At 35.9% G+C, this 22,038-nt stretch overlaps 3 protein-coding genes across 17 annotated transcripts; 1 reads left to right on the top strand and 2 right to left on the bottom strand.

The window, feature by feature from the left end:
* Positions 1–632: 632 nt before the first annotated feature.
* Positions 633–6,945, top strand: LOC118060176 (exocyst complex component EXO84B). The gene is made up of 7 exons (XM_035073352.2): positions 633–1,026; positions 1,140–1,237; positions 1,617–2,676; positions 3,172–3,687; positions 4,972–5,160; positions 5,239–5,375; positions 6,464–6,945. Exons 1-7 carry the CDS (start codon positions 880–882, stop codon positions 6,624–6,626), a joined length of 2,310 nt encoding a protein of 769 aa, XP_034929243.1. The 5' UTR covers positions 633–879; the 3' UTR covers positions 6,627–6,945.
* A 95-nt stretch (positions 6,946–7,040) lies between these two features.
* LOC118060174 (uncharacterized) lies at positions 7,041–12,228 on the bottom strand. 15 transcript variants are annotated; one of them, XM_073411574.1, is made up of 6 exons: positions 9,710–12,228; positions 9,502–9,609; positions 9,211–9,356; positions 8,547–8,679; positions 7,513–7,717; positions 7,041–7,287 (listed from the first exon to the last, which is right to left on the bottom strand). In XM_073411574.1, exons 1-2 carry the CDS (start codon positions 12,139–12,141, stop codon positions 9,555–9,557), a joined length of 2,487 nt encoding a protein of 828 aa, XP_073267675.1. In that variant the 5' UTR covers positions 12,142–12,228; the 3' UTR covers positions 7,041–7,287; positions 7,513–7,717; positions 8,547–8,679; positions 9,211–9,356; positions 9,502–9,554. The 15 variants fall into 15 exon arrangements, with proteins under 15 accessions (XP_073267675.1, XP_034929233.1, XP_073267674.1 ...); XM_035073342.2 differs by having other exon boundaries at positions 8,627–8,679; XM_073411573.1 differs by having other exon boundaries at positions 8,547–9,356.
* A 3,904-nt stretch (positions 12,229–16,132) lies between these two features.
* Positions 16,133–20,568, bottom strand: LOC118060173 (uncharacterized). Its single transcript, XM_035073339.2, has 9 exons — positions 20,286–20,568; positions 19,995–20,174; positions 19,836–19,911; positions 18,983–19,109; positions 18,696–18,810; positions 18,245–18,336; positions 18,077–18,146; positions 17,860–17,942; positions 16,133–17,459 (listed from the first exon to the last, which is right to left on the bottom strand). Exons 1-9 carry the CDS (start codon positions 20,448–20,450, stop codon positions 17,363–17,365), a joined length of 1,005 nt encoding a protein of 334 aa, XP_034929230.1. The 5' UTR covers positions 20,451–20,568; the 3' UTR covers positions 16,133–17,362.
* Between the last annotated feature and the right edge of the window lie 1,470 nt (positions 20,569–22,038).

Genomic DNA, 22,038 nt, shown 5'->3' with positions numbered 1-22,038 from the left:
TTTTTGATATGTCGATTTTTAAATTGTATTGATGCTGAAATAATGTTATTGGTTTGGTTTGTTTTTTTTATATGATTTTAATATCAAAACAATCAAAATAAATACTTTACAGAATTAAATTAAAACAAAAACACGCATTGCTTTGTGTATTGACTGGGAAAGGCCAAATTCTCTAATTGATTGCCAGGATGGTTAATGCTTGGATTAATTGCCAAGAATATTGGATTCTAATTATCTATTACATGAGAAATTGACAGGTGTCCTCTACCTATAACATTGTTAGATGCCACACGTCACTTCCCTCCTGTAGAGAATTATAAAGCTTACCTCCTTCAACTAAATACATTATTAAAATAAAAAGAATTTTGTAAAACAACAAAATAATATCAACGATGAATGGTGCTATTTATATATATAAAAACAATTTCATAAATTCAAAATTCAAGTTTTTTACCCGGAAATGAAATTTACCCTATTAGTATTAGTTACCCCTTTTGGTATACCAAATGTCAGTTACTTACCTTACTAGCCAATTTACCGCCCTGGTCAAGGTCACTTTAAAGTTCAAACAAATAATAGTCGCAGTCAAAACCAGCCTGCTCTCTCTCTAAATTTTTACAGTGACATAAAAAAAACGGAAAAAAAGAAGAAGAAAGTCAGAAACACACAGAGCCGTGTGCTGTGCTGTTTCCTCTAAAAAACTCCTCCTTTCTCCCCCCCTCTCTCTCTGCCAAACTCTCTCCTCCTCCATCCTCTTCTTCTAAGGCACCACCAATGATTGCTTAACTCCACGTTTACCATCAGATCCACTCCTTAATTTCTCCTCATCCGCCGTCTGTACCCACCGTTACCGGATTCTTGATCGCGTCTTCATAAACAATGGCTTCAGCGAAGACGAGTAGTCGTTCGCGAGGGACGTCGGTGAAGGAGAACGGCACGAAGCTCGAGGACGGACTCAACGTGTTCAAGTCCGATAGATTCGACGCCGACTCTTATATTCAGTCTAAATGCTCTCTCAACGAGAAGGTTCGTTAACTAGTAGTCTTTTTCTTTTTTCAATTTTTAGAAATGATAGAGTAGACCACTAGTTCTTTTTAGGATTTGACGATGATAAATGTGTGTTTGGTTGTGATGAACAGGAAATAAGGATGTTGTGTTCGTATCTTTTGGATTTAAAGAGAACATCTGCTGAAGAAATGCGGAAAAGTGTCTACGCTAATTATGCTGCGTTTATAAGGTAAATTAGTTCTTCGCGTTGTGGAAAATTTCGCTAGTTTTCTTGGTGTTTAGGAAGTCGTGATTGAATTTGTGGTTTAAAATTAAGTAATTTGTAGCTAGCTTGAAATTTTTTTTTACTGTGATTTGTTAATCTGGATGTTAAGATTATTGAATTGCGATTTTACCCCTGGAAATGTGTGTCTGTGTAGTGTGATTGCTTCCCGTGGTGTAAAATTTGTGAATTTCGTGGTTTGTAGGAAGCTGTGATTGAATTTGTGGTTTAAAACTGTGTTTTAATGTGATTAAGAAGCTGTTAGGTATTTTATACTGGGAGGCGTGTGTTTTGTGTCCGTGGCGTGATTTTGAAGGGGTGGGTTCTTTTTGCTTATTGTTGACAGGACATCGAAGGAGATATCAGATTTGGAAGGGGAGCTTTCATCTATAAGAAACCTGTTGTCGACTCAAGCAACTTTGATTCATGGTTTAGCGGAGGGAGTTAATATTGATTCTTTGTCATTAAAAGCATCTGAAGGGTCTATGGTAAACGAGTTGTTATTGAATGGTGAAGATAGAGAACCATCTGATTTGGAGAAATGGTCAGTTGAGTTCCCTGATATGCTTGATGTTTTGTTAGCTGAGAGGAGAGTGGATGAAGCTCTGGCAGCACTTGATGAAGGAGAACGTGTAGCTGCTGAAGCAAAAGAAACAGAATCATTGAGTCCTGGTATACTTAGGTCTCTGGAGATGGCCATTACTGAACGCAGGCAAAAGTTGGCTGATCAGCTTGCTGAAGCTGCTTCCCAACCTTCTACTCGCAGTAGTGAACTTCGTGCGGCTATATCAGCTCTTAAAAAGCTTGGGGATGGGGCTCGAGCTCATAGTTTGCTCCTCAATGCACACCTCCAAAGATATCAGTATAATATGCAAAGCCTACGCCCATCAAGCACCTCATATGGAGGAGCGTATACTGCTGCACTGTCACAGATAGTGTTTTCTGCTATCGCTCAAGCTGCTAGCGATTCTTTGGCTATTTTTGGTAAGGAAAGAGAATATAGGTCTGAGCTTGTGATGTGGGCTACCAAGCAAACAGAGGCCTTTGCTGTTCTTGTTCAAAGACACGCATTAGCATCATCAGCAGCTGCTGGAGGTTTAAGAGCTGCAGCAGAGTGTGTTCAAATAGCTTTAGGTCATTGCTCTCTGTTGGAAGCTCGTGGCTTGGCACTCTGTCCTGTGCTCATAAAACTCTTTAGGCCTAGTGTTGAACAAGCCTTAAATGCTAATATAAAACGAATTGAAGAGAGCACTGCTGCTTTGGCTGCTGCTGATGACTGGGTACTTACTTATCCTCCAACCAGCACTCGACAGTCTGGCAGGTCTTCTGTTACATCTCTTGGCAACGCAGCAGTATTTCAACATAAACTTACAAGCAGTGCCCATCGCTTCAATTTAATGGTCCAGGTAAACACTCTTCCCCTTTGATATCTGATAAACTGTAACATATCTTCTCACTATTCAAACATCAATCCATGAACTAGTCCTTTCTACTTGCTCCTTTTAATTGCCACTTTGCTGTTCATTTGGTCTCAGGTTTTTTTCTTACCCTTGAATAGCCCTTACATGGCACATGCACTAACTCATATATTGTTTTCCTGCCTTTGAGCTAACTGCTGGATATATTCTCTTGAATTCTCTTTTACAGTTGGTTTACCCACTCTTCAAATGTCTTGAATGTTTTTGAATATTTTCTTGAATTCTCTCTTACAGTTGGTTTACCTACTCTTCAAATGTCTTGAATGTTTTTGAATCACTACTCTTATATATGATCATCTGAGCACATGTTGTTTGTTCTCACAGTTGTTCAAGGGTTGATTTTTTAATTGTTTCTTCCTTGAACTTTTGGTAGTTGGTTAATTCTTTCACTAAATGGCGTTATTGCACAACTTGAACATGTAGGAGTTTTTTGAGGATGTAGGACCACTCTTAAGCATGCAGTTGGGAGGCCAAACACTGGAAGGTTTGTTCCAAGTATTTAACTCGTATGTGAACATGCTGATCAAAGCTTTGCCAGGTTCGATGGAAGAAGAAGCAAACTTTGAAGGTTCTGGAAATAAAATTGTGCGAATGGCTGAGACCGAAGCCCAGCAAATTGCATTGCTGGCGAATGCTTCATTATTAGCAGATGAACTACTGCCACGTGCAGCCATGAAACTTGCACCTCTGAATCAGACTAATCACAAGGAGGATCCACGTAGAAGACCCTTAGATAGGCAGAACCGTCATCCTGAGCAACGAGAATGGAGGAAGCGGCTTGTGAATTCAGTTGATAGATTAAAAGATACTTTCTGTCGACAACATGCATTGGATCTCATTTTTACAGAAGATGGTGATAGCCATCTTTCTGCAGAAATGTATATAAACATGGTTGGAAATGCAGATGAAGTGGATTGGTTTCCATCCCCAATATACCAGGTATTATTTCTTAAATTAATGATGCCTTGTATATTTATATATATATATATTTGGTTAGTATAATATAGGGCTGGGAAAAGATGATGAAGAATCCATCAGGAGTTCTTAATTTTTTCAAGTACTGTGGTTTAAGGTGGACAAGAAATCTAAGAAATCGATGCATTTTGAGTGGCATATGCAGCACTGCTCTATGTTTGCTTCTATTCCCTGCAAGAATGTTGACTCGGGAAACCTATGTTATTTGTTTTGGAAGGTCATGTTGACAAAGAAACTCTCAGGTGTCTTTAAGGCTCCCTTGATTAGAATCTAAGCTGTTTCACTCTTTGGAGAGCATCTGTTTCCTTAACTTTGCCCGGGAGCATTTGGCAACAGTGAATTGGAAGGTCATGTCATTAAAGAAACTCTCAGGCGTCTTGTTAAGGCTCCCTTGATTAGAATCTAAGGTGTTTCACTCTTTGGAGAGCATCTGTTTCCTTAACTTTGCTCTGGAGCATTTTGGCAACGGTGAAATAAACAACCTATTTCTGGCCATACCACATCCTAGGGACCTCAGTTTATTGAACTTCATGCCACACAACTTATAAACAGCTCACCACCCTTCATTCTAAGAGGTTTCTCTCACCATTCACAGAGTGTTCTCATTGCCTCTTTTTTACAGCTCTTCCAAGGCTGCTCATTCTCAACCCCACTCATCTCTTTTTGTTCTTAGGCTACAAGACACCACACCTGATTCTCAACTAGTAAGCCTATCATTTAGGTGGTAACTTCATTCCTCTATCGACTCAAACAAGTTTTCCATTCATGTAATTAATGCATTGTCCTAGGTGTTGCATTCAGGAATATCAGCTACAATCACCTAATTGATTGTAGTAGGTCTTTATCTACCCAAATAAGGTTTTTAAGTCTTTATCTACCTGATTAAGGTTCTTACTTATCCTCCTCCAACTTGATCTGGTTTAACTGTTTAAGTTTGAAATTTTTTGGACAACTAGTTGGAAGCTTGTTTGTGTAAAACTGTAACCAGATTAGGAAAAACTGTAAGCTGGCTAAGTTATCAGTGAGATTGGATTTGGCACATGGGAATGACATGACTTGAGCTTTTGATAGATGGGGAAGGCTTGTGAACTGTAATTGTTTGTAGCGATCTTAGATATCCATTGTCAACATTTTGCATTAAACATGCTCATCATTCATAAAATATGTTCTTGGATTTGATGTACTTTTCTGTTTTGGAACTTTCAGTCCAAGTTCTTACACTTTCTTGTCACTATGCTACCAATTCAGGAGCTTTTTGTAAAACTGAACGGCATGGCTGCTATAGCAGCAGAGATGTTTGTAGGAAGGGAAAGATTTGCTACATTGCTATTGATGAGACTCACAGAAACAGTCATTTTATGGCTTTCGGAAGATCAAAGTTTTTGGGATGACATCGAGGAAGGCCCAAGGCCTTTAGGCCCTCTTGGTCTACATCAGGCATGTAACTCTGAAATCATTTCATTTATATGCCATGAATTGGGTCATTGATATACTCATTTGCCTGTAAACATGCAGTTCTATTTGGACATGAAGTTTGTTATGTGCTTTGCTTCCCAAGGACGCTACTTGTCACGAAATTTGCATCGAGTTGTCAATGAAATCATTTCAAAAGCTGTGGCAGTATTCTCAGCAACAGGGATGGATCCAGACAGGTAAACTAGTTTATTTTTTGGTCTTTGACTGGCAGCAGTTTCATTACATATTCTCAACATAATCAGAAAGTATGCATAAACATAACCAAAGCTAGGGTAAGTTTATATTCTAGTTTATGAACTCTTCTGAAATCGAGAATTCATTTATTACATGGTATATGGGATGTGCAAATTATTGGGGGAACCAGTTTCCTATGACTGCATGATAGATTCATGTGAATCTATTTTAACTCTTTAGTTGTGTTTCTCAACTAGTGTAATTCAACTCCTTTACTTGTGTTAAAAATGCTTAGGAACATGTTTGTTTCTCGATGTACATGTTGTGTTTGGTAAAACTTATAATCTTGGAATGCATTTCCTTTTCCTTTTCCTTTTCTTCCCTTTTTTTTTTTTTTTTTAAATATTATGCACTGCACAAGTTTTGTTAACATAGTGGATTTCGACGAGATGAAAACTAGTTGTGAAACAACTGTGACATATGATGGTTATTGCATATGTTATTGGGAATTTTGAAGATTGGGAGGTCTAGATTATTAGGCTTGTAGTTATCCCCAAGACCCTTAGCTGGTTATGTTGTTTTATTTTTGGTAGGAAGTAAGCTGGATTTAATTTATAACTTGGTATGTAGTTTTGAATCTTTTTATCATTACTAAGTTTCTTGGGAGGCTTTTGCTGAGAAGCAGTAAGATCATGGTGTTAGATACAACTTACAATAACCTTGTCCAGACGTCAGCCTTTGTGTCGTGGCCCATGAGTTGCTAAGCAATTGAATTTCTGATTATTAGAAGAAAGTCAAGTAATCAGCTGCAAGAAGCAGACAAATTGCAAGTCTTAGGCATCAGGTTGTCGGATGTAATTTATCCACTGCTTATGCTCAAACGTAATTTATAAGGGTAAACAAAGTCCATTCTATTATGCATTAATTATATGCCATCTGCTGCAAGCTCGTGTCTTTGAGGTAAAATGCGTTCAAATAAGCTGTTAAGTGCGCAAGAAAATAGCCAGCATGCGTGCCTTCATATATGTTTTAATCATTTCATATTAAAACACTTGGCTTTTCTGGAGCTGAGATTTCTTTTTTTTGTCAGGGTGCTGCCAGAAGATGAATGGTTTAATGAGATTTGCCAAGATGCAATGGAAAGATTGAGTGGAAAACCAAAAGCCATCGACGGGGATAGGGAAGTTAACAGCCCAACAGCCTCTGTCTCAGCACAATCAATTTCATCGGTCAGATCTCATGGAAGTTCGTAAGGCACAACCCTCCTGTATATTAGAGATTGAACAGTTTCCGTAATGGATTAGCGGACCCCCTCCCATTCTCTTTTCGTTTTTATTTCTGCTGTCCTTGTTCATCTTTCTTTTTTTCCTCCTTCCCAACTTTAGTGATCGACCCTTCTTTCCCTATTATAGGATGAAGTTTGTATGAAAGATGGGAGTTCAAAGCATTTGAGTCTGTACATGTTTTCAATCATGAATCTGCATTTGTTGTATTCATTATTCTTTTGAAAACTCATGGTGTAACATGTAACTAACATGTTATTGATGCCTCAGGTTTCTTTCTTCGAGTGAATTATCTCTCGTCTTCAACTCCTCAAGGTTTTCATCTACTTCTTTTTTCTGGTTCGAGAAGCATTGATCATTTCAATTCTAACATGATAAAGTAAGTTGATGGCTTAACTTGCGTCCTTCACTAATGCTTTGTGATTCAAAATTGCTATTGCCAAATAAACACAAAAGACTTGCTTAAAAAGATTGAAGTGCCTATATAGTAAGGGGTTGTGGGCCCATCTTCCCAAGCTCCTTTCTATGGAGATTGCACTCTTCTTCCATCACACGTCGAAGTTGTTAGGCAGCGACAATGCTAGAAGACTCACTCATTGCCCTTCACATCCATGGTTATGCGCGCATCACCCTACCAATTTAGACCAGAATTAAAGTGAAATTAGTGTATTAACAAGATATAGGGAGGAATGGGCTGATGGCGAGATGATAGCAGACATAGTAGTCACAGTAAAAGGTTAGTTGGTGTTCTATATTGAGGTGGGTTTCTTGCAAAGCAAACTCTAAAGTTGAGAATAAAACATTGCACTGGTAATCATAATCGTTAAAATTTGAAATGGCTGAGAGCTTGACATACCTCAGCATCCACAAGAACACCATCAAAGCTGGGAAAATCGTTGCTTCAGAGTGATTCTTGTTTTCCCACAGCCTGCACGCACACCTGGGCCTTGATGAAGGTTGTTTCTAGTATAGCTATTCAGTGCATCACCGTTCTTGTCAACGAGGATTTTCATTTTCTATCCTTCTTGATTAAATTATCAACTGTTCTCTGCTGAGCCTACCTGGTACAAATAACAAGCAAAGATCCGTGATTAATGCATATCGGTGCAGACTAATCCAAACTCATCATGAGAAAATAAATGCCCTAAAAAGCTTTGCATTCCACAACAGAGCAGCTGGAAACGAAAAATAGTGAAGCAAGAGCTACAAAATTGGCAAGCCAGCCTATACAACACACAAATGACCGAAACAATCATCTGTGATGACCAAACACACCATGAAACTCGAGTTGGCACCCAACCACAGCAGAGACGTATGAAAATGATTAGATGACACAACCAGATCCCGTGAAGGTATGAAAATCACAAAGTTGCAGTTCACTCATACACATGATAATTTATGTTCACCACTCTAAGGTACAAAACAAAAAAGATATAGAAATGAATACCAAACTCACCACCCTAAAGAACTAGATCATACCACCACTTTAGAGATATAGAGTTAAGGAATAAATCCACCACTCACAAAGGAGATACAAAACTTGATATTGTGCAAAAGGCCAAGTCAAAAGACTCTTAATTCAGATTTTGCTAAAAGATCCAAATACATTATCTAATTCAACTTTATATACTTGGAACAACCCTTCAAATCTAGGAAAACACCAAGATGACATGATTAAAACCCAAATAAATTACTATAACAAAAATCTAGACAAATAATAATCATCACATGTTTTTGGCTCATTAGAAACACAAACAGATACTTGAAAGCTTAAAAACTAAAACAAAAATAACTTTATGTAGAAAACTCCAATGCATGCATGGTTGGACAATATGTAAAGATTACAATCTGAACTTGAAAGCCACCTAGGATAAGATTATTTTAACATACAATAAAGAGATGAAAATTCAGCACTCCTGTGTCACAACCATAAACTATTTGTCAAAGAACCAATTGATTGAAACACAAACATGTTAAATCAGTGAAGCAGCACTGGGAAAGTAGCCAGCACTGCACAGCAAACCTGCAATACGATGAAGAGAGGATGTGTAAAAAAATTAACAGCCCCTGAAAAGAGCAAAATGAACATGCTAGGAAACAAATAGAATGGAAAGCAGAGGAAAAGGGACAGAAAAGAAAAGAATGGTGATGCAGTGGTCACATTGCAGCACTGCACACATGAGAAACATAGTCTAGACCCAGAAAAAACAATCACCGTTCAATCATAGGAGGCAAAGAAAGAATGATAAAAATGCAGTGTCATAAGAACTCGACCACATAGGAACGGGTATACCAAGAAGAAAAGCTGATATTTGTAGGTGAAAAATGGCTGTTTCCGCATAGCAAACACCATTTCTAATGATATCATGACACAACTGGTGCAAAAACTGAAGACCACACCCCAAAAAAATGGAAAAGTAACGAAAAAATCAGAACCTATAAAAAGCAATAATAACCGCAAAGTATTCTGGCAATCCAGCCCAAAGACCACAATAGATGAAAAAAAGAGAAAAGTCAGCCAGTGAAAGAAAAGGAAAGGAGGGAAGTTACTCACCCGTGAAAAACAGCAGTGAAGAAGAGAAGAGAAAGATGGAGCAAGATAGAGAGGATTTAGGAATGAAGGGTCAGGGTTGCATTCGTGCTTGTCATGACATATTCCAATGAACTACTTGGAAACCTTTGTGGCACCGTTACACTTGCCTAGTGAAACAAGAAGAGCAAAGAACTCGTAGTTTAGAAAAAGAATCACGTATGAATATCAAACATCATGATTTGGATGTTTTGACAGTTTCGCAGATGAAAATTCTCGGATTTTCACTTGTCGGAGCAAACTTGAGATAAGTACCTGGGAACTGGAGAACGCGACTACAAGGGAACTCTGCCTCCGCATTTCAACTGCTAGCATCTGATAGTTAATGAGCATCGGTGTTGTTGTGTTGCCTGCAAAAGTTTTCTATGAAATGGTTTTGGGGGGGTGTTGACATGTGAAGAAAAGAAATATGATAAAATATAGTCTCTGCAGATAGCTTAAGGGTACCAAGAATATCTCTTACATTTTGGCAACGTCAGAGAGGTCCTCATTAGTGTCCAAATTATCCATTCCATTAGCAATCATTTCAGAGCAGATGCTCTGGGCCTCTTGCAACCTCCCTTCCTTTCTAAGGCCAGTGGATAGCTCATTGCAGATGCAGACATTAGGAAGGAAACCGTTCTCAAGCATTTCTCTATACCAAACATATGCTCCATTAAAATCCTTCAGGTCACAATGTCCCTTTATCAGCAAGCTATAGGTATCAGCTTCAGGGATTAATCCTTTAGCCTTCATGTCATCGACAAGATCCTTTGTTTCCGAAAACTTCCCCTCTTTTAAGTGGCCCAGAATCAAACTATTATAGGTCTTGTTATCAGGACGAACTCCCATGTCTACCATCTCTTTTTGCAAAGAAAATGCCTTTTGAACATGCCCAGTCTCTTGATAACAGTGAATCATAGCATTGTACACAACTCGATCTGGGGACAAATTCATCTGCAACATTTCATTAAACAGTGTCTCTTTGAGCTTTATCCCTTCCTTGCTGCACCCGCTGATTAGAGGATGAAATGTATTTATAGTAGGTTTTATGCCTAACTTCTTCATAGTTTCATATAGCTCAAGACATTTCTGCGAGTTTCCAGCATTTGAGTACCCTGAGATTAAGGAGTTGTATGTGATCACATCAGGACAGTGACCCGTACTAGTAATTAGGAAAAACATCTCTTCAGCTTCCTTTAACTTTCCCATTTTGCATAACCCTTTAATGAGGGAATTGTATGTTACAATCGTTGCGCCTATCTCATTTTTCGACATCTCATCAAAGAATCTCAAAGCCTCTCTCAACTTCCCCACTGTACAACTACCATCAATAAGCATATTATAGATATTTGCATTAGGCAAAACCCCTCTGCCTACCATATCCCTAAGGACCATTTCTGCCTCAAGAATTTTCCCATCCTTGCATAAACAATTTATGAGAGAGCCGTAGCTTATAACATTCGGCTTTTCCCCATTTTCCTCCATTTCTTCAAGAATCTGGAAACACCTAGAAAAAACACACAGCCTTCCATAGCCATCAATAAGGATATTATATGTCTCCACGCTTGGGGCTATTCCCTTCCCTACCATCTTCTTCACCCATCCCTCCGCCTTATCTATCATCTGCATTTCACAAAACTTATCAATCACAGAATTAAAAGCAATACAATTTGGTCTCAGCCCACGACTTTCCATTTGCTCAATAGTCAAAATGGCTCTATCCATGTCGCCTATCTGACAATAACCATTCACAATAGTGTTATATATCACCTCACCTGGAACGAGCCCGTGTTCCACGAGGGACTTCAACACCTCCTCTGCCTTTTCAACTTTCCCTTCTTTACACAATCCATTCAACAGAATACTACAAGTGTAATTATCAATCTTGACTCCCTTCCCAATTGCCTCCCGATAAAAATCCAAAGCAGCTCGTGCCCCGTCATCCGACTTCAATAGTCCATCAAAAATTATGCTGTAAGTAAACCCATCAGGCACAAAACCATTGCATTTTATCTCGTTCAACATACACCTCGCCTCCTCGATTCTCCGTGCCTTGCAAAGGCCACTAAGTAACGAGTTAAAAGTAATAATACTCGGCTCCACCTTCTCCTTTTTCATCCTTTCTCTCAAGCCAATCGCCACATCCACCTCCCCTGCCTTACAATATCCATCAATAAGCGTATTAAAAGTCACCCTATTTGGCACCAAATTCCTCACAGACATTTCACCAAACAGCTTCTCCGCATCCCTTATCCTCTTCTCCTTACACAACCCACCAATCAAAACATTGTAAACAAACACATTGGGAACAACTTTCCTCCTTTTCATAGTCTCAAACAACTCCATAGCAAGCTTCAAATCTCCCAATTTCACCGCGGCTAGCATTGCTCTCCCATAAACAAGCTTATCAGGTCTAAAACCCAAGCCCACCATCTCCTTAAACAAATCAAGAACGTTATCAAATTTCTTGGATTCCACCAAAGATTCAACAATCATCCTCACATAACCAAATGAAGGAAGCCGCCCCTCTTGCCTCATGAAATCGTACAGTTCTGAAACTTGACGGTGCATCTTGGACTCAGAACAAACAGAGAGCAACATATCGGAGAGAGTAAGATTTAAAGAAGCATCATCAGAAGAAGAAGAGAAAAGGGAGAGAAGGTGAGAAGGTGAGGAAAATGAAGATGGGTTGGAGAGAATGAGAGATTTGGTGAAGTTATAAGCAGTTTCGTTGCGGCCTTGTTGAAGGAGGACACGAAGGTTGTGGATTTGGTCGTTAATGAGGTGGTCTTGGCCATCGGCTGTGGAGTTTTGCGGGTTTTCGGCAGAGACAGTGGTGGAGAAGGGGATTGCCGAAAGCTTGCTCGAGGCAGTAAGAGGACGGTACTGTAACTTGGAAAGGCGCCTTGCCATCTCTCTCGCAAATGTCTTCGTGATTTCTTCGAAGCTAGCCCTTTTACACACACGCTACACTCCGTAACCGCGCTTCTCTGCTGCACAATTTTTTGAACAAAAAGACATTGTTAAAGCACCGAAAATAAATTAAAAAAATATAAAAATTAATTTTTTAAAAAAAAAACATTGTTAAGGCACTGAAAATAAACTAAAAAATGTTTATGAAAATAATGTAAAAACATTAATTAAAACTAAATCAACATAGGACATATAGTTAAACTTGTGGTGTAAATTATATGAATAAGTAACCCGATAAAAATAAAAAGAATTGTAAATTTTTTTTAAAACTTATTACCTGAGTTATTAAATTTAAAACACTTAATTTAGACAAGTTACAAATTTTAATTCTAAAAAAAAATATTAAATGATGAAATTAAAAAAAAAATAATAATAACAATTCGAAAAATAAAGATCAATATCGTATAAACTATTATTATTAATATCGTCATTATTATTATTATTATTATGATCACTATCATTATTTATTGTTATTATTATTGTCATCATCATAATTATTGCTACCATTATCATTGTCGATAATAGTATCAACATTTCAATTTAATATTATTATTATTTTAACAATCACCATCTCTGTTATGTTGGTGATGGTGGTAGTGATGTTATTGCTGCTACTGATATTATTATCATCATCATAACAACTATCATTCATATTTTTATTATCATCGATATTCTTTATCATCTTCTTCTCTCATGTATTATTGTTGTTATTGTTGTTGTTGTTGTTGTTGTTGACAACCAATACCACAATCATTACCATTGTTATTATTGTTGTTGTTATTACTATTATTATTGTCATTATCATTATCATTATCATCACAACAACTATTATTGATATTTTTATTATTATCATTATTCTTCTTCGTCTTCTTCTCTCCCGTATTATTATTATTATTATTAACAATCAACATCACAATCATCATCATCATCGTTGTTGTTATTATTATCACGGTAATTATTATTGGTATTTTTTTATTACTATTCTTCTTCATCTTCTTCTCTTCTGTATTGTTGTTGTTGTTGTTGTTTTTAATAATAGCAATAACAACATCAATATTATTACCACCACAATGCTACAACAAGTATTGCTATTGTTATCACTGCTTTTATTATTATTGTTGTTGTTATTGTTATTGTTGTTGTTATTGTTGTTATCATCATTACTAATTTAATTAATGTTGTTGTTGTTATCATCATTAATAATGTTATTATTTTCATTGTTGTTTTTATAATTACCATCACCATCACCATCATTATTAATATTATTGTTATAGCTAACATTACAATTATTATTATTATTATTAGCATCATCATTATAAATAATATTACCATGTTTATCATCACAATTATTGTTGTTGTTGTTGTTGCTGCTGCTGCTGCTACCACTACTAGTATTATCATTATCATTATTATTGAAAAAATAAAAAAAAACATGAACTTGATTTAAATGATATAATTGAAAACTATAAAAATAATGACAAATAGACCAAGGAAAACAATAAAAAATCAAAAGAAAATTGACCCAATTAAAATCACTACTATTACTGGAAAAAAAAAAACTTGACTTGAAGGATCAAATTGCAAGCCGCAAAAAAAATTGATAAAGGAGTAAAGAAAATTACTAAGAAATTAAAATTAAAAAGACTAAATTGAAATTCCTTATATATATATATATATATATATATATATATATATTAAGAATCAAAGATTTAAATTGAAAAGAAACAAAACTTCAACAAAGAGAAAATGACTAAAAAACATCAATAAAAACTCAATGGTCTGAAATAACAAACAAAAATAAAGATTGACCATAGTGCATTTATGAGGATAGAAGAGAGAGATGAATAAAGGAAAAAAAAAAAAAAAGAAGGTCGTCAACGATGCACCAACCAATTTTGGAGCACAAGCGTCGCTTATAATGGAAGATGAGATGATGAGTAATAATCCAAGACGACAAACAGTTATTTTTTATAATTAAAAACTGTCGTCCAAAACGTATGACGGTTCCAACACGCTGGCACGTGCATAGCTTTTTAAATAAAAAAAATCATTATTTTAATAGTAAATTACACAATTACCTTCAACCAAACTTACAATCAACAAAAAATCCAAGGTTAAAATACTAAAATACCTATAGAAACAATGAATCAAAAGTCTTGCATCCAAAAATATTCGTGTAATTCTACTATGTATAAAAAAGAAAGAATACATAAATACTTGACACAACTTAATTGTTTTGCTCATGAAGATATTTTGGTTATTTTGCTATTTAAAAAAATATTGAATGTGCAAAAATACTCAAAACAAATAAGTAATAACCAATAAACCATGTGAAAAATACCAAAAAAACTCCTAATCTAAAAACATTCAAATTTTTTTATGAGAATGGCAAAACAATCACCACACTGCAATGGTGAATATGAAAATGTGAAGGAGACTACAATAATCTTCCAATGACTTTAGTATATTTTGTCATTGTTATATATATATATATATATATATATATATATATATATATATATTGGATTCGAATGTGGACCTCACACAAGGTTTCAAGCCTTCCATGGACAAGTTAAATTATAGATTAATTTATTGAATTACTCGGGTTTTATTAGATAAATATCTATATATTTTTTAAAAGGACCCATGCCAATTAAATTATAAATTAATTCATTGGAATACTCGGGTAAATATTTACACAGTTATTGTTTTGAAAAAAACATGATCTAGACTATGCTTTGAATGGACAAATTATAAAATCAATCCATTTTTAACAACTATATTCTAATAATTTTTTTTTTCAAAATTCTATATCACTCGATCATAAATAATATTTTGATTAAATAACATCTTTGATTAATTAATAGATTTTTACAGTATTAAGGATATTAATTTATTTAAGAACCTACAAAACTTCAGCCGCGTTTGCCTCTGACGCTGTCATTTCTTTTTACTAGTTGCCTGACAACATCTCTCATTGTTGGTCTTCTGCAAGGCTCCTCCTTTTTCAGAGCCATCTCAGACACATCAACGGCTTTAATCAGCAATCCAGATGATGTCTTCTGTGCTGCTCCAAACACACCCAACCCTAAATAATGGATCCGATGCCTCATTTTTAGTCAGCAGCTCAGGCAAACACATCCCTCTTATTTTATATCAAACACCAACAAGCTTGTAAGAGCCCACACGCCAGGCGTGCTTGATTTGCCCTAAGATCATCGACCCATCAACTCTCGGTGCCTGCCTCACAGTCAATAAACTGTTTACTATTCACAAATTCAAACGGCCATAATCACCCTGACACAAGCAATATTGAATGGGTGTTTTAAAGATAAAATTCTCATTTTTCTGCTTCCACATTAGAAAATGCTCCTCTGTTGGTGCCTATAAAAAGCAAGCAATGAATCAGTAACAATTGTCTTCAAGTTTTCGAGAATCTTTTGCCTGGTGCATCGGCACTTGAAAGATGAAACATTTCTTTCTGCGTTCATAAAAAGAGTTCCCATTTCCTCGAAGCTGAAACTGGAAAGGTTTGCATTTTGATCCACCTTCCAACGATTTTACACGTCATGAAAATCCCAAGAAATGACTCCATGTCTTACACAGTGAGATGATATAATTTGATGAACCATCCTCACCCATTCGATTCAAGAAGCAATTTGATAAAGTTTCGAGTAATGGTTTTCCCTAAACTAAAATAGACGCACAAGTAAATCAAAGATCACTACCTAACAATTTGTCATAATCTACATGCCAATTATCTGCCCTATTCATCGCTGAGCCTTTCTTTATAAGCTTGAGCTAATGCACAAATCACACAAGCTGCATGGTCGAAACAGATACAGAGACGAAGACCAGGACTACATTAACACATCAAAAAACCGTGATAGTACCATCAAAAAGGTCAAGTGAAGGATAATGTGATCGAAGGTTGAGAAATCAAGGCAGCCATTAAAACTCTAAGCAGTAGAGCACCAATAAAAAATAACTAGTGTACTTTGGTATATATCTCTTCTCTTCTCAGACCAACATTTTCCCTATATCAATCTATTTAATCGCCCAAAAAAATCCATCAAGGATGACTCAAAAAATTCAACACAAGCACTGGCATAATTATGGAATGTGCGCAGTCTGAAGTGAGCTGAAAGAGTTTCCTTGTCATTGCATTCTCAAGCTCCACCCTTACATCTCTCAAGTTCCCTTCAGTTGAAATAATCCAAAAGACAATCTCTTCAAAAGCTGTCAATTTCACATCCAGATGATATTTACCCACCACTCTTCCCGAAACAAGTAAAATTACCTCATATTAAAAACAGCTGCAGGCACTTGACATCCTCAGATGACTGGAAGCTTGTCATTTTGTGGTTTGTAAAATCCTGCATATAAATCACAAGGGCATGTATTTCCCTACACTCTTCACATTATTATGCTTTGAATAACCTAGATGCTAAATCATTGAGTATGTTTTGCTCAAGCTGATGGGTGGAATATTCACTTACAAACACCGTCAGAGGTAGTAGTCAAAATGTTAGTGGTAATGGTTAAGAATACATGATTGATGGTGTGCATTTTCCTGGTTAAACTCGTGTAATGAAAATGTTTAAGAATACATGATCTTGCCTTGTTGAGCTCGTGTAATAAAATGTATCTCTTAATTTCCTTTGAATGTCATGAGAAATAATACATGATTCATATAGTGTGAATGGTCTTGTTAAACTGGTGTCATGAAATGTACACTGAATTTCCTCTGGATGTCATGTCAAATAATGTGATATAATTGAACCTAGTGTAGGGAACTTCGTACACAAGATGTCTAAAGAGATAAGCGTACTTAATATAGATGCAGATATGAATAGAATATGAAAAGCACACAAATCCAAAAAACAGCTGCCATGCAACACTTGCTACAAATGGTAAACATATCAGAACTATAAAGTTATCCACGCAACGCAACAACACATGCTGCTGACAAATGCATGTCCTGAACAAAATAGTATAACATGAGCATATGGTGTGTTCATGATAGCAGTACGTGCATTCATTCACGTGAGAAGGGATGCTAATGCCGATATTGATGATGAAATGGATGCATGCAACAGCTGCAAGATGCATCCTATCATGAATTTCTCGGAGCAAAAGATCAGAGTACATCCCCTTCAAGCTACTGATAGGTAATTGGTGGTGGGGCTCCATTGGCACTAGGAGAAGCAACGTGGTGGATCCCATCCTTCCTTTTCCCAAATGGGTTCTTCGAATATGTAGGTTGAAGTCAAGAAAAACAGGTACATTACTGAATTATGAAAGTAACAAAGAAAACTAACAAGCAAAATACATAATCAGATGCAGCCCCATTACTCATTATTAATAACTTCCCTTGATAGAATCCACAACAATATCATAATGACTTCAGTTGTTGTTTCATTTTACAGAGCAATTATACATGGCTTAGCATATGACACACACAAAGTTAATGCATGAGAGAGTAAAAAGAGAACTTTTTGAGCCACCACATCTATGACATGCTGAACCAAATGTTTAGATCACTTGAAATGTAATGTTTGAGACATAAATACATGTTTTAATTTGAGAATATATAGATAGAATATAAGAAAAGGCAGAGTGTATAAAATATAAAAGCCAACAAATCTAAAAGGATATTGTATCCGCATTCCAACAGATCCAGAACTCGGAATAACAGCACCCTGCAAAGTATGGTGCACATTTGTTGCACTGTTCACATCCTGCAAAGATTCACAACAAACTTTAAGCATTTATAGAAATAACTGAAGCATTCCCATCATAATATATAAATAATAATAATAATAATAATTCAAGGTCAGAGAACATCTGCATTGATGAATAGCAGGTGACTTACTTCAAACTCAATAAAGCAAACAGTATGCCTTTCTTGTCTCAGAACCTTCATTTGCTTAAAACCAGGTTGCCTGCATGCAAAAAGGTATAAAACGAACCAAATGATTCTTTACAAAATAGGGCTCTTTAAATGTAACTCAGAAAACTGGCCAAGAGAAGACACTCTTACACGCTGAATAGACCCCTCAATTCATCCTCATTGATATTCTCTCCAAGATTGCCAATAAATAGAGTATTGCAAGGAGGGTTATCTTTTGTATTCTACATTAATTATCAAGGGAAAAAACAAAAACAAACAACTTAGTAAACATGCAATCATTAATCAAGGAATTTGACTACAATTTTCTTATTCATTCTACCATGGAAACATGAGATTTCTAATGTGGAATACCCTAAATCCATGAGTTTCTGGTGAATTAGAATTGAAATAGGTATATGCATTACACCTTTAGTAACACAAGAAATTGCTGAGAAAAAGTCGTTTGATCAGATGGAGTAAAGTATTTTAAGGAACAGTGTTCATTTGGAAATTAAGAAAGATACGTATCTTTAATGAAATATGATCAACCATTTTGTGTAAATAAGCACACAAGATGAGAAATGCCACATGTGGGCATCACCTGAACTGGCACATAGCTGCTAGGAGCTGGGATAGGAGCAGGCGGAGGCATTGGTACTTGAGGAACGGTATAACCTCCATATGGATCATATGGGGGTGGAGCTGGAGTCATGTACCTAAAGCGAGCATGCAATGTTAACAATAGAACATATCCTTTAAAAAGAAACACCATAATGCTACCTGAATCTACATGATTTATGAAACACAACAACACTAGTTTCTGTATAAAGTTTGTTCACTCTAACACAGTTTACAAACTCAACATTCACTAGAAAGAGAAATTCTTACCCATGCGGTCCCCAAACAGGAGGAGGAGGGTGAAATGGAGATGGACTAGTATAAGTAGTGTGGGAATAATCACCACCAGTTCGCAAACGTTTGCTTTGATCATAAGCATTAGAATCAGCAACTATTCCTGTAGATTAACAAAATATCAGCAATACATAACAAACCTACAGCAATGTTGAGACATTGTCAATTCAACTCATCAACATGATTGCAAACCAACAACCAGCAATCAAAAAAATTAAATACAAAAAAACAGGACACAGTGATGCTGATTACAGGCATAACTAAAACCTCCAATTCAAGCTTTTCGCAGGTTTCAACACCGTATGCATGTTTTGATATGCGCATGTGCTGTCATGACATGACTATTGAAGACACTGCAGATCAAGGAAGTCATCCATGATCCATCCATCTGGAAGTCAAAGCCCAGGGTTTAAAATCCACCAATCAAGCATCCTTATGGAAATGACAGTTTTAAGCAGTTACAAAGAAAATTTCGTCAAGTTAGTTCCACAATTCCATTCCCCAAGGACATTTATGAGGTTCCAGCTAGGACTCATCCAAATCCCAGATCCCCATTGCATTGCAAGTGTATCAATGTCAAGCCCACTCTTTTTTGATAAATTAAACCTAGCAAGCATTACCATTCTAATCTTGGTTCAGACTTTATGAAAACAAACTACAGTAGCAAATCACAGATACCTTTCTAAGTCCAATCCAAGACCCGGAAGTATCACGATACTAAAGCTTTTCATCAATTGAAAACTTTTTTAAAACTTTTTAAGTTTCAAATTCTGTGACCACGAAACAAACAGAACAAAAAATATCAACTCAAGCTGTATCAGAACCTCACCTCTTTTAACAAAGAGATTTTTCTTAGCCATCTCTGTATGCAACACAGACTTAGTATCCGCATCAAAAACCATGTCCTAAAAATCCAAAAAGAAAAAAAAAAACTTCAGCAGAAACAATAAAAAATCAAGAAATCAAATAATATTTTGAGACTATTGACCTGGAGAGCATCTTTAGCAGCAATAGCATGCTGGGCACACGAAAAAAGAGCAAAACCCATAGCTTTCTCTCCTTTATAATTAACTTGTGAAGCCTCATAACCAGGCAACCATCTCAGCAAATTCTGCAATTCTCTCTCCTTCACATCGTCAGGGAATCCCGTTATAAATATTGTTCGAACCTAACAAAACAACATCGTAAGCTCGGGTCAGTTTTGTTTTCCCCAATTTTATTTTCTAGGGCACAAAAATCAGGATTAAAATCAATTGATTGGCAGATTGGTCTGCATTACCTCATCGTGAGTGGGAGGGCCGCGATTGGAGTTATCGACGAGGACGGGAGGTGGGGCGTGATGGACGGGAGGAGGAGGAGCGCCCGGGGCGGAGGGTGGTGGTGGTGGAGGAGCTTGTGCTGGCGGCCATTGCTGGTGGTATGGGTGGATTCCTGTTCCCGCCATGTTAGTTGGTGTTGGTGGTGCTCGATAAAAACCCTAGAACCACCAGTGACGGAGAGCGAAGGAACGCGGGGAAGGAGGTCAATAAAGGTGCGGGTTCTTTCAGTAATGCGCGTATATGTGTAAAGTTATATTTCGTTAAATGCCCTGAATGTTTATTTATTTGTAGATTGTGCCCTTCCCTTCCTATTTAGGCCCTCTTTTCTATTTCCTTTTACGACAGCTTTCTTTTAGCATGTTTTTCTTATTTTCTTACAAAGGTAAACCCCCCGCCACGTTTTTGCCACACTCAGAGCATCTCCGATGAGAGTGCCATTTTAAATAGCCAAATGAAGAAAATAACTTTTTAAATAGTATAAATATTGCTTTTTGTATTATATGTATTCCAATGATAAAAAACTATTTAGAAAAGCTATTTATATTTTAATATATTTCATATTAAATTAATTTTAATATAATTATATAACTAATTTAGATATTTTATATATAATATAATTATGATGTTATTAATTATATAATTAATATGAGTAATTTATAAAAGTAATATAAAATTAATGAAGTAATATAAAAGTTAAAAAATATAATTTAAAATTAAATTTAAAATTTATTTATATGAATATTTTTAATTTTAAGTTTTATATGTTATTGTTAAAAATTTAATTTTTTAAAAGTAAATTCAAATTCAAACTTATAAAAGTATTACAAATTGATATCAATTTCATAACAATGTATTTAAAATAACCAAGAATTTTCTACATATTTAATTAAAAATACATTACATTACAATAAATCAATCAAAGTTAATTAAAAATCAAAACCCTTCTTTTGCATAATTTCTAACTTTCTATTTTGAAAATACGCTGCAGAAATTGGATCCAAATTAGAAATATCCATTTTCATAATTTCTTCTTCTTTCTCAATCCTGTCCAATTCTTGTTTCTCTTGACTTTGTTGAATCAACATGGCTTGTTGCTCTAACATGATTTTTCTGTCTTGTTTCTTCTGATCCTCAATTTCAACTAGAGTATCCCTGAATTGTTGTAACAGATTCGTTACAGTTGCATCCCCAACTTTATCTTTTCCTTGTCTACGTTTAAGTCGTTCCTTTGCAGCCTTCTAACCGATTGGTCTATCTTGATAAATCAATGGTTCACTATCTTCTCCTAAACTAAAAGAATCAGGGGTAAATGGAGTTGATGAAGCCGGACTTGCATTGGCATGACCTTTTTTTTTCTTCTTATTTGACCTTTGATGTTGATTTGCACACTCAAATTGCCATTTGGGTTTTTTTCTTAAGATAACCCAACAATGTTCTAGTTGAAATCGTTTGCCAACGCAAGAAGCATACATTTGCCGAGCATCATTAATCTGGTAAAAAAGTAAATTAATTAAATAATGTTAAAATATATGTTAAACAATTCAACATAGAAATGAATATTAACATTACCCTTGATTCCTCGGTCATTCCACTTTGCTAACGATTTTCAATTTGAGTAACAAATCCAACAAATTTACCTACTTCTCTATTTATTTCTTGTCATCTACTTGAAATGCTTATTTGTGAACGATTATTCAAGTTTCTTCCATTCTT

The sequence above is a fragment of the Populus alba genome, chromosome 10, assembly GCF_005239225.2.
Source record: "Populus alba chromosome 10, ASM523922v2, whole genome shotgun sequence".
Classification (NCBI taxonomy): Eukaryota; Viridiplantae; Streptophyta; class Magnoliopsida; order Malpighiales; family Salicaceae; genus Populus; species Populus alba.
The sequence above is the reverse complement of the archived record's forward strand: the minus strand, read 5'-3'. Positions and strand labels throughout refer to the sequence as shown.